An 11,506-nucleotide genomic window follows, 5' to 3' on the forward strand; every position below is an offset into this window, starting at 1 on the left:
GGCCTCAGGGTGGCCTGCCTCCTCACCCAGGTCCCCTCAGGCCCCCTTCCACCCCCTGGATGCCGGTGCCCGCTCAGGGCCCCACACCCAGAGCCGCCCCTGCTGCCACGCCTGCTGCAGGGAGCCCGCCGGCCTGAGGCCCAGGCTCGGCGAGTGGAGGGGACTCCCACCCCAAAGAAAGACCCGGATCCCACCCAAGCCCGCCACAGCCAGAGGCCCAGCACCCCAGCCCCCGCCCCGCCTCACTGGCCAGGCTCCCCTCGCCCCCTCGCCCATCCACTCGCCCCAAACCGTTTGCCAACCCGCCCTGGCACAGCACCCAGCCCGCGCCGCTCAGGACCCACCGAGGGGGGGAGGACACACCCTTGCCGCCGCCTGGGCTCTCACTGGCCCGGCCCTGATGGGCAGGTCGGCCCGCCCCCCGCCGGGTGCCCTGCCCGGAGACAGACATAAAGCCTGCCAGGCCGCTCCTGAGGCACCTGTGCCGTCGCCATGAAGGGGAGCAGCACCCTCCTGCTGGCGGCCGCCACCCTGCTCTGCATCTGCGGTGAGTCCAGGGGCCTCGGCACATTCCGGGGGGGGGGGGGCTAGGAAGCTAGGAACTCAGGCGCTGGGCCTCACCATGGACGGCGCCCACCTCCCAGGACCCCAACCCCTCCTCCATCACAGAACAGACGTGGGCAACCCCCCGGGCCCCTGCCAACTCCATACCCACCCCAGCCCAGCCTGACCCGCCCCTCCCAGCCTCAGGCCGGCCAAACTCGCACGGAGGGGGGGTTTCCGTGTCTGGGGCTCAATCCTCCTCCTCCCCCCCCCCCCCCCCGGCCCAGAAGCACGGAGTGAAGAAAGCTGAGGTTAGGGTGATGGGCGGCGTCCGCAGGCGGGTGGATCGGGGGATGTTGTGGAGGAAGATCGGGGGGCAGGTGAGGCAGGGTCGTTGTGGGGGACGCCTGGGGCAGCTGAGGCGGGAGACCTGGAGGTGAGGGCCGGCACTGTCCCCCACCACGCAGGGCTGGCCGCAGAGGAGGACAGCAATGAGTTCTTCATGGACTTCCTGCAAACGCTGCTGGTGGGGGACCCAGAGGAGCTCTATTCGGGGCCTCTGGGCAAGTACGACATCAACGCGGACTGCAAGGAGGCGCTGACCGCGCTCAAGTCCTGCATAGACGGCCTGCAGCCCTCGCACAAGGCGGAACTGATCAAGCTGCTGGTACCGTGGCTGGGGGCGCCCTTCTCCCCGGGCCTGCAGCCCCCCCCCCCCCCCCCGCCCGAACCTGCCTCAGCATCAGGGCGCCATCCAGGCTCCCTGCCCGGGAGCAGCTCTCAGCCCCCCCCACACCCCAGTTCCCCAGCGGCTAGGAGGGCCCCAGCTGCAGTGTGCCCGAGCCCACCGCCCCCACGGGGTGGCCTGCGCCCGTTTTCCCAGCGGCCCTCCAGTGATGGTCACCGGGAGGGCACCCACCGTGTCTGCCTTGCAGGTGGCTGTGCTGGGCTGAGGACGGCGCCTAGGGACCCGATGTGGCCACGAGCAGCCACGGGATCAGCTACAGGAGCCGCCGTGGCCACGCCACCCCACTGCCACTTCCCCGGAGTGATTTTATCCACCACCGTTCAATCAATAAAGCCTCCTGCAGCCCGACTCTGGCTCCCGTCTCTTCCCACACTCAGGTTCACACGTACACGCACACACACGCATGCACGCGCACGCACGCACACACGCACGCACACACCCACAGGTGCCCATACATGGGTTGCACCCATGAAGCATGTACCCATAAGTGCCCCACACAGACGGCGGACCCCCCCCCCCCCCCCCGCCCGGGGAAATCCTGTCTGAGGCCCGTGGAGGCCGAAGGACCCAGCAGGATGGAAGGCAGGAGGCCACGGGCAGGAGGCCGTGTGCAGCCGGCGCTGCAGCGGGAACAGGGGCTGGGGCCGGGCTGGCGGGCGGCGAGGGGAAGTGGCCAGGCTGGGGGGCCGGCTGGGGGGGGGGCGCGTTCTGAGACGATAAGCACACACGGTGAGCACGGGCCCGGGGCCAGGGGCTGAGAGCAATCAGTCCCCGAAGTCGCCCAAGGGAGGGGCCTGGAAGACAGCCCGGGAGGGGCCGGAGCCCCAGGAGGAACCCTGCGGGGTGAAGGCAGGCCCCGGGGGTGAGGACCCCGAGGGCCGCTGGCCAGCAGGGCTCCGGCACAGAGCTCCCCTCCAGCCCTGGCGCACCGGAGGGGCGCAGCCACCCTCACCGGGACCCCAGCCCCTCCTGCCTGCTCCCCGCTCGCTCACTCAGGGCTCCGTGGGGGGCGGCTCAGCAGGGGGGCTCCTTGGCCACCTGGGAGTGCGGGCCTGGCCGGGCGGGGTTCTCCTAACAGAAGCCATTGTCTGCATCACAGAGCCGGCCATCTAGAACCCACCGTCCCACAGAGCCACATTCTAGAGCTCCAAGCCCCCGGTGGGAGAGGCGGAAGCCTCCCTGTCCATGTCCCTCTCGGGACCGCCTCTGAGGAGGCGCGGTCCATAGGTTGCTCCGAGCGCTGCACCTGGACCAGGTAAGGGCCTCCCGGGGGCCCCGAGCTCCCCCACAGCCCAGCCTCAGCGAGAAGCCCCCACCTCCACCCCTGCCCGGCCGGCACGCCCAGCACCCTCTGAGCGGGAGGAGGCGGGCCAGACCCCCTGGAGCAGGGAGGGTGGCGGGGGGCGGGGGGGCTGGAAGAGACAGCCAGCCTGGCGTGTCCCCGAGCTGACGCTGCTGCCCTGGGCTGGGAGGCAGAGCAAACCACAGAAGCGTCCACTGCCTGAGGCGTGGCCCCGCTCCCGTCCTGCTGAGGAGTGGGGGGCCTGCCGCCCTGATGAGGAGTGGGGGGTCCCCTGCTCCCGCCCTGCTGAGGAGTGGGGGGCCCCGCTCCCGCCCTGCTGAGGAGTGGGGGGCCTGCCGCCCTGATGAGGAGTGGGGGGCCCCGCTCCCGCCCTGCTGAGGAGTGGGGGGCCCCGCTCCCGTCCTGCTGAGGAGTGGGGGGCCTGCCGCCCTGCTGAGGAGTGGGGGGCCTGCCGCCCTGCTGAGGAGTGGGGGGCCTGCAGGCATGGGGCGGGGCGGGCCTCCCAGCCTGTGCTCACCCTCCTCATGACAGAGCCGGCCATGATGGAAGAAGTGTGGGTGGGAACCTGGAGGCCCCATCGCCCCCGGGGGCCCATCATGGCCCTCTACAGCAGCCCCGGACCCAAGTACCTGATTCCACCCTCCACAGGCAGGTGCTGGGCCTGGAAGGGGGGGAGGGACCAGCCAGGTGTGGGGCGGGCCTGGGAAGGGGTGGGGTGGGGTGGAGTGGGCCTGGGAAGGGGTGGGGTGGGGTGGGGTGGGCCTGGGAAGGGGTGGGGAAGGGCCTGGGGAGGGGTGGGGTGGGGTGGGCCTGGGAAGGGGTGGGGAAGGGCCTGGGGAGGGGTGGGGTGGGGTGGGCCTGGGAAGGGGTGGGGAAGGGCCTGGAAGGGGTGGGAGGGACCAGCCAGGTGTGGGGCGGGCCTGGGAAGGGGTGGGGTGGGGTGGGCCTGGGAAGGGGTGGGGAAGGGCCTGGGGAGGGGTGGGGAGGGTGGGGGAGGGATGGGGAGGGGTGGGGAAGGGCCTGGGGAGAGGTGGGGAAGGGGTGGGGAGGGGTGGGGAAGGGCCTGGGGAGGGATGCGGAGGGCCTGGGGCTCACCCCACTCCCAGCATCAACCCCTCGGGGTGGGGAGGGTGGGAGAGGGATGGGGAGGGCTTGGGGAGGGGTGGGGAAGGGTCTGGGAAGGGGTGGGGAGGGCCTGGGAAGGGGTGAGGAGGGGTGGGGAGGGATGGGGGAGGGATGCGGAGGGCCTGGGGCTCACCCCATTCCCAGCATCAACCCCTGGGGGTGGGGAGGGTGGGGGAGGGATGGGGAGGGGTGGGGGAGGGATGGGGAGGGGTGGGGAGGGTGGGGAAGGGCCTGGGAAGGGATGGGGAGGTCCTGGGTCTCACCCCACTCCCGGCATCAACCCCTCGGGTGGGGAGGGTGGGGGAGGGATGGGGAGGGCCTGGGGAGGGGTGGGGAGGGATGGGGAGGGATGGGGAGGGCCTGGGGAGGGGTGGGGAGGGATGGGGGAGGGATGGGAAGGGCCTGGGGCTCACCCCACTCCCAGCATCAACCCCTCGGTGGGGAGGGTGGGGGCTGGGTGGGCTCGGCGCTCAGAGTCCCCGCCCACAGGCTTCGTGAAGCACACGCCCACCAAGCTGCGTGCACCCGCCTACAGCTTCCGCGGGGCCCCCCTGCTCCTGACCGAGAACTGCTCCCCGGGGCCTCGCTACAGCGTGAACCCCAAGGTACTGAGGACTGGCAAGGACCTCGGCCCCGCCTTCTCCATCCTGGGGCGTTACCACACCAAGACCACGATGACCCCCGGCCCCGGTGAGTGACAGGGGCCCCGCCCCGCCGGCCCTGCAGCAGCCCCTGGAGCCGGGCCGGAGCCAGAGCCGAGCCGTGGTGGAGGGAGCACCGCCATCCTTGGCAGCCTGGGCGCCTCCTCCTCGGAGCTGCTGACCGGGGAGCCCTGGCCTCCTGGGCCCCTGCCCCACCCCCAAGCCCCCTTTGCCCTGGGGACTCCTCCGTCACCATGGGTGTGGGGGCCCGAGGGCCCGGCGCCTACAAAGCTGGGGGTCATCCTGGCCCTCCCAGCACCCCCTCTGCTCCTGTCCCCCCGCAGGCGACTACTTTCCAGAGAGATCTACCAAGTATGTGTTCGACTCGGCGCCCAGCCACTCCATTTCTGCCCGGACCAAGACCTTCCGCGTGGACAGCACCCCAGGTCCGCGGCCGAGCGGGTGGGGACCCGGGTGGGGAGCAGGCGGGTCCAGCCCTAAGTGCCCACGGGTACCGGGCAGTCCAAGGCGGAGCCAGCGGAGACTCAGCACTGCGCCCCCCGGCTCCCCCCCCCCCCCCCCCGCAGGCCCCGCCGCCTACATGCTGCCCATGGTGATGGGGCCCCACACGGTCGGCAAGGCCTCCCAGCCCTCCTACTCCATCAAGGGCCGCGGCAAGCTGGGCGGCTTCAGCGACGACCTGCATAAGGCAAGGGCCGCCCGGGGGCCGTCTGACCCCTCCCCCCAAGACCCAGGACCACCCCCCTGCCTGACCCCACCCTCCTGAGGCGCCTCATTTCTTCATCCCCTGGGTGGCAGCCCCGTGCCTGGGCCACATTCGAGGGCGGAGGAGGGCTGAGCAGCGAAGGGGTCGCCGGGGCCCTGTGGGTGCAGGCGGCTGGCGGGAGGCATTTGGGGGAGGGCTCTGGAGGGGCTTATGCCGAGCCGCTCCGATGACCCTGCTGCCCAGCCCGCCCGCCGCCAGGCCACAGGAAGGGCCCAGCTGCCACACGCTGGGGCGTCACTGCCACCACGAGGCTGAAATTGGGGAGGGGGGGTGCGGGGGACCCACAGCACTGGGGGTTCACCGCCACGGGGCACGCTGTGGAGACAGGAGGGCCCCTGACCCACGTGCACAGTGACTCGGGGCTGGAAGCCCCCCAGCACTGCCTGGCCCTCCGGGTCGCCTGCTTGGCAGCCAAGCCTGTCTGAGCCTCTCGCCTCCCAGACCCCAGGTCCCGCGGCCTACCACCAGACCGACGTGCAGGTGACCAAGTTCAAGGCTCCGCAGTACACCATCGCGGCCCGAGTGGAGCCCCCGGGGGACAAGACCCTCAAGCCAGGACCGGGAGCCCACAGCCCCGAGAAGGTCTGGCAGGCCGAGGGGTGCAGGGAAGAGGGCGGGGCCCGGGAGACCTGGCCCAGACTGGCTGGGGCGGGAGATGGGCCTGTGGGGTGGGGGCAGGGGCGCCGGCCCCTCACAGCTTCTCCTCCGCCAGGTGACAGTGACCAAGCCCTGCGCCCCCATCGTCACCTTCGGCATCAAGCATTCCGACTACATGACCCCCCTGATCCTGCAGGTGGACTAGCCCGGGCGGGGCAGGGACCTGGGAGAACCCACCCACCCCCGCCTGGCCTGCGGGCCGAAGCATGCTTGTTTGGACAATTATGACATTTTTCTATGCACCCCATTTGCTAATTGTGTGCCCACATATATAATAAATCATGGTTGCATTTGTTATGGACTTGTCTTGGGGTAGGGGCAGGCTTGGCCAGCCTGGGGTCTGGGCAGACAGGAGGGCTGGGGGCGAGGCTGCCCTGACCCCACGTGCTCTCCCTTCCTGATGGGCTCTCCCCGTCCCGGGGAAGGGGTCTGTTCTGCCCCTCGAGTCCGCAGTGACCGCCCCGAACTGCTGCTAGGTGACTTCTGGGCTGGGCCACAGCACACGGAGGACACACGCCTGCCTGGACACCCCACCCCGCTCCCCTCAGCAACAGCACCACGTTGTCGGGGCACAGCCCCTGGGCAGCTGGCCCATCCGACCTCCGCTCACCCAGCGCGGCCCTGCAGCTGTGGGAGCAACCTCCGGGGACGCAGCCGGCCTGTGTGCCGGTGAGGCCCTGGCACCCTGGAGCAGACGGCCTGTCCGGCCCAGCCACTAACTGTGGGGCACAGGTCACTTGTGATATTTAAAAATTATATTCTTACCGACTTCAGAGAGGGAGAGGGAGAGAGAGATATCAATGATGATAATCACTGACCAGCTGCCTCCTGCACGCCCCCACTGGGGATCGAGCCCACAACCCGGGCACGTGCCCTGACCAGGAATCCAACCACAACCTCCTGGTTCACAGGTTGACGCTCAACCCCTGAGCCATACAGCTGGGCTCACTGCGACCTGAGTGCCTACGTTTCTGGGTTTTTCAGTCCTCACAGGAGGATATGGCATTAACTTCAGAGAGGGAGAAACATCAACCAGCTGCCTTCTGTACGCGTGCTGACCGGGAACCGAACCCGTGACCCCTTGGTGTATAGGATTACACTCCAGGCCACCGAGCAATCGGGCCACGGCTGAGGGACTTGGCAGGGCGCCCTGTGATCCCTCCCAGCCAGGCAGGAAGCACGGGACAGGGCAGGTGTCAGCTCACTGGCTCCTAAGAGGCGAGGCAGCTCGTCCCCGGCTGAGTTCCAGACCCCTGGGCAGAGCACGCATCTCAGGAACGAGTGAGGCGGCGCAGGGACCTGGGAGAGGCCCGAGGGGAAGCGGGCGGGTCCGGCCCTAAGTGCCCACGGGTACCGGGGTCAGTGCCGCAAAGCCCTCTGGAGCCCAAGGAAATGAGGCCGTTTATTCCAGATCTTTATTGTCTTGTCCTTGAGCTGTGGGGGGCCTGGCAGTCCGTCCTCACGTGACAGGGGCTGCTCTCAGGGCTGTGTCGGCACCCCCCCGCCCCCCACATGCCCAGCACAGCACACCCGTCTGAGCGGGGTGAGCAGGAGGGTGTCGGCCCGCACACCCCCTTCATGGAATCCACCCTCACACAAGAACGAGAAGCAAGAAGTCCGGGCCCCGAGATGGCTGAAGTCGCGAGGGGCCCTGGAGACAGACGGGGAGGTGGGCACGCACAGCAGAGTCAGACGCAGGACGCACCCTGGAGGCCAGCCACAGCGCAGAGCCTGCCTCATCGGCACCTGCGAGGGCGAGGGCACAGCCCTGGGGTGGTAACCTGGCGCCACGGCCAAGACACATCCTCAGGGCGGGAGGTCAGCACCGCAGGCCCAGGGAGGCGCGGGGGCCGTGGAGCGTGGGGTTAGTGTCTGCGGGGCCAGGCGGAGGCACGGCAGCAGCGTGGTGACGTGCACAAGCCCCTACGAGGGTTCCCGGGAGAGGAGCAGAGGCTGAGCCAGAGCGGAGGCGCCCGGGGTCACAGGCAGGACCACAGGGCTGGACCATCACAGAGAGGAAGCAGTTCGAGACAGAGCGGGTTCGAGAGCTTGGAGACAAATGAGCATGTGCTGGAGGGTACGGCAGGCAGAGCAGAGCCCTGGGACCCCTCCCCGGAGGCTGAGGGGCCCAGCCAGGTGCGCTGGAGGAGAGGACACTCCGGTGACCAGGACAGGCTAGGCCTGCCGGGAGGAGGGGAGGAGCAGCGGAAGGCGGGTGTAAAGGGCTGGAGACCAGAGCAGGGCGGGAGCCAATAGGCCCCGTGGGGTGACCGTGCAGGAAGGCGGACAGCGGGCCAACAGTCTGCAGGCAGTCATGGGAGTGACCGGGAAGGCGGAGGATGGGGACAAAGGCGGGGAGGACAGAGCCAATAACTGGTTTATGTGAAGACAGGGTGCTGGGATCTCCCTGGGGTGAGAAGCCGCGGGCCTGGCCAGGCTGGGGTTTGGTTTGTGTGGGCACAGGGCCGGCCAAGTGGGCAGGTAGGGCCCAGGGACAGGCCGTCGGGGAGGACAGGCTGCAGAGGCTGGGGATGAGGGCTGGCTCGGAGCTCCCTCACAGCACGGGGGACGCCCTGTGGGAGGAAGGGCTGGCTTGATGGCGAGGTAATTACCCAGGGATGCTCAAGAAGTGACACGGGTCCTATGAACAGGGTCCTTGAAGGGAAGCCCACCGCCAAGACCCAGAGAAGCCCTCGCTCACGTGTACACACACGTGTACGCACATGCACACGCTGCCCGACTCTGAATCGCCAAAGGGACCTGCTTCTAGAGCCCTGATCTCCAGGAAACGCATCTTTGGGTGGATCCTCAATCCTGAGAAAATGTGGATTTCTGCTCTTGGATACACGGCCAAGAGACCCAGAAGGCTGGGGCCTGGGGCGCAGGGCCCCCAGCCAGGACTGCATTCCACTCCTTCATCCACACCAGGGGTCCTCAAACTTTTTAAACAGGGGCCAGTTCACTGTCCCTCAGACCATTGGAGGGCCGTACTATAGTTTTTAAAAAAAATCTATAAACAAATTCCTATGCGCACTGCGGGCCCGGGACGAGTCGGCTGCTAAGCAGGACAGGCAGCGGCACCCGGCGGGCCAGATAAATGTCCTCGGCGGGCTGCAAGTGGCCCGCGGGCCGTAGTTTGAGGACCCCTGATCCACACCAACTGCTCTTCCCCGGAGGTCTGGCTTCAGCCACGGGACTGGAGGGCAGGCCGAGGCCAAGGCCGAGCAGGGGCCCTCGGCACCGCCACCCCCGCACCGTGCCCGGCAGCCCTGGGCAGAGGGAAATGCCACCTGGGCCGGAACCCACGTGGGGCAGATGGTGCTGATCTGAGGTTCGCAGCCTCCGCCATTTCCCACGTCAGATCCAGGCACCAGAGAGCGCAGACGCGGCCTTTCCCAGACAAGGACGGGGCAGAGGGGCCCTGAGATGTCAGAGCCGAGGGCTGGGGAAGGGCTGCGGGCCACAGGCGGCCACGTCCAGGGTTCCCGGCTGCTCTGCTCCCATGAGGCTGCCGGTGCCACGAGCACCAGCCCACAGCTCAGACCGGAGGCAGCTGGTCGCCCAGCCCCACGGGAGGAGATCCTAAGCCACGGTCACCATTTCAAAGCAGTATTTGGTAGCAGGCCCTCTGCAGCCAGCCACCAGGCAGGAGGCCCTGGCTGCCCGGGGCACCCACACAGCCAGCTCCACTGGCTCACGTCCTTGCTCTCGACAGGAGGTAGGAGAGGATGAAGAAGACCACGATCAGGCCCCCGGCCACGCCGCACAGCAGCTTCCGGTTGTCTCGCCCAGACCGCGCCATCGTGGAAAAGCGCTTCACGCTCCCGGTGAGCAGGCCTGTGGCGCTCATGAAGTCGGAGCCCTGAGGGAGGAACGCAGCCCGGTCACACAGGCGGAGCCTCCCGGTCCCCAGGGCTGCCCAGCAGGCAGCGGGCAGGGCGGACCGAGACACGCGTGCACGTCGCAGCCCTTACCATGCCGTCCAGGTACCGGTTCTGGTCCTCCGTGTCCCTATCGATGTCCAGGGCCAGCTGGTGAGGACACAGAGGGAGCAGGGTCAGGCCAGGGCACACCCACTGCGAGACCGACAGACCCTGCCACCACCAGGGTCAGGTCCAGGTGCCACCGGGGCCTCACCCAGGCGGGAAGCACACGGAAGCCTTCGAGGCCTCCACGCCCTCTGACCCCCGCTCCCGGGGGACCACCACTGACCGCTTTGAGCCTGGTGACCTTGGAGGCCAGGTTCTCAGTCATCCGCATGTTCTCCTGCCCGAGAATCTCCTCCACGGCCCCGGAGCTCTGAGCTGCAGGAAGAGAGAGGCTGAGGGGGCACCCCCACGGCTAGCCCTGCCCTCTGCGCGGCGGCCCCGTGTGGCCTCAGAGCACTACGATCCCATCTGGCCACGTCTGGCGACTGGGGGGCCTGTGCCCGCCTGTGTGGGTTGAGCAGGTCCAGCCCTAATCCGGGGTCTGGTGCCTGGACTTCGCAGCCCGGGAAAGGCTGCGTGAGCGCCTGTCAGTCATGTGAGCACCTGTCATGTGAGCACCTGTCCCACCTACACGTCCAGGCCGGGGTGGGCAGGCACCCCCCAGTGTACAAGCCCAAATGGCTCGATCACACTGGCACTGTCGGACGCCCTGTCTGGGACAGGTCTGTGCCCCCTCCACGGGCACCACCCTCCGTGTGCGTGGGCCCTCTGTTCTGGCTGCGCAGTAACCGCCGGTGGGACCGCCGTGGAGGGTAGGAAGGCAGGAGCGCCAGGGCCAGCGGGAGGGCCTCTGCGGGGACCACCTGTGAACGGAGTCCTGAAGAAGCGACGAGTAACCAGGGAGGAAACCACTCAGCAATGCTCCCCAACAACAAAGGGGGGTGATGTCCATCCGAGGGCAGGGCCTCGGTGCTCGGCCCGCAGCCCACGCAGGGCCCTGGAGGAGCACGGTGCCTGCCGAGACCGGGCCATCAGGTGCCAAGACCCAGACGCCTCAACGTGACCCAGCTGCGGGGGCGCGGCCCTAGGATCGTCCATGTGTCCACACCCCGGGGAGGAGTGTGCGCGTCCTGCTGGCCACTCACGGTCACGAATCCCCTCTGGCCAAGGCAGCTCAGCGACATCCCACTGCGCAGGTGCGAACAGGGCTCCCAGAGGACATGGGGTGCCCGGACCCCATTCGCTACGAGGCCGGCTGCGGCCCTCCCAGCACGCCGCCTCCGGGGCCCCGAGCAGAGGGCCGGCCCCCGAGCAGAGGGCCCGGCCCCGCCCGGCCCCCAGGTCCCCCGCGAGGCCACCCAGGGCGGCTCCGGAATGCGGCGTCGATCCGGCCGACCCGCGCCACCAGCCCCGCTCCCCGCGCTCACCGCGAGTCCAGTCCGCCATCGCGCCGCCCGGCCCGCACCGGGCCCTGACCAGCCGCTGCCTCCCGCGACGTGGCACCGTCACTCGATGGCACTTCCGGCACGCCCCTTCCGCCCCCGCCGTCAACTTCCGGCCGAGGGGTGGGGCGGCGCGGGAAAGGACGTGAACCGACAGGGGCGGGCGGTGCGCGCCTGCGCTCAGCGGTGGGTGTGCTCAGTGCGGGCCGCGGGGGTGGCACGACAGACGCGCGACAACAGAGGCGGGACCAGTGGTTGTTGCGTGTCCCCCACGCACCGCGGTGGGGCACTGGCTGTGTCGTGACTCCTCGGCCCACCCGTGGAAACGGGA

At 69.1% G+C, this 11,506-nt stretch overlaps 3 protein-coding genes across 3 annotated transcripts; 2 read left to right on the top strand and 1 right to left on the bottom strand.

Annotated features, from left to right (window-relative positions):
- The first annotated feature begins 441 nt into the window (after window positions 1-441).
- On the top strand, window positions 442-1,610 carry SCGB1C1 (secretoglobin family 1C member 1). Its single transcript, XM_080642085.1, has 3 exons — window positions 442-547; window positions 1,011-1,210; window positions 1,479-1,610. Exons 1-3 carry the CDS (start codon window positions 493-495, stop codon window positions 1,494-1,496), a joined length of 273 nt encoding a protein of 90 aa, XP_080498211.1. The 5' UTR covers window positions 442-492; the 3' UTR covers window positions 1,497-1,610.
- A 1,523-nt stretch (window positions 1,611-3,133) lies between these two features.
- On the top strand, window positions 3,134-6,015 carry CIMAP1A (ciliary microtubule associated protein 1A; the record flags this gene model as incomplete). Its single annotated transcript, XM_080641211.1, has 5 exons — window positions 3,134-3,242; window positions 4,209-4,409; window positions 4,705-4,806; window positions 4,948-5,069; window positions 5,860-6,015. 5 exons carry the CDS (start codon window positions 3,134-3,136, stop codon window positions 5,947-5,949), a joined length of 624 nt encoding a protein of 207 aa, XP_080497337.1. The 3' UTR covers window positions 5,950-6,015.
- A 1,183-nt stretch (window positions 6,016-7,198) lies between these two features.
- On the bottom strand, window positions 7,199-11,280 carry BET1L (Bet1 golgi vesicular membrane trafficking protein like). The gene is made up of 4 exons (XM_080640369.1): window positions 11,161-11,280; window positions 10,017-10,108; window positions 9,779-9,835; window positions 7,199-9,666 (listed from the first exon to the last, which is right to left on the bottom strand). Exons 1-4 carry the CDS (start codon window positions 11,177-11,179, stop codon window positions 9,499-9,501), a joined length of 336 nt encoding a protein of 111 aa, XP_080496495.1. The 5' UTR covers window positions 11,180-11,280; the 3' UTR covers window positions 7,199-9,498.
- Window positions 11,281-11,506: the final 226 nt, after the last annotated feature.

The sequence above is a fragment of the Plecotus auritus genome, assembly GCF_963455305.1.
Source record: "Plecotus auritus genome assembly, chromosome: 9".
Classification (NCBI taxonomy): domain Eukaryota; kingdom Metazoa; phylum Chordata; class Mammalia; order Chiroptera; family Vespertilionidae; genus Plecotus; species Plecotus auritus.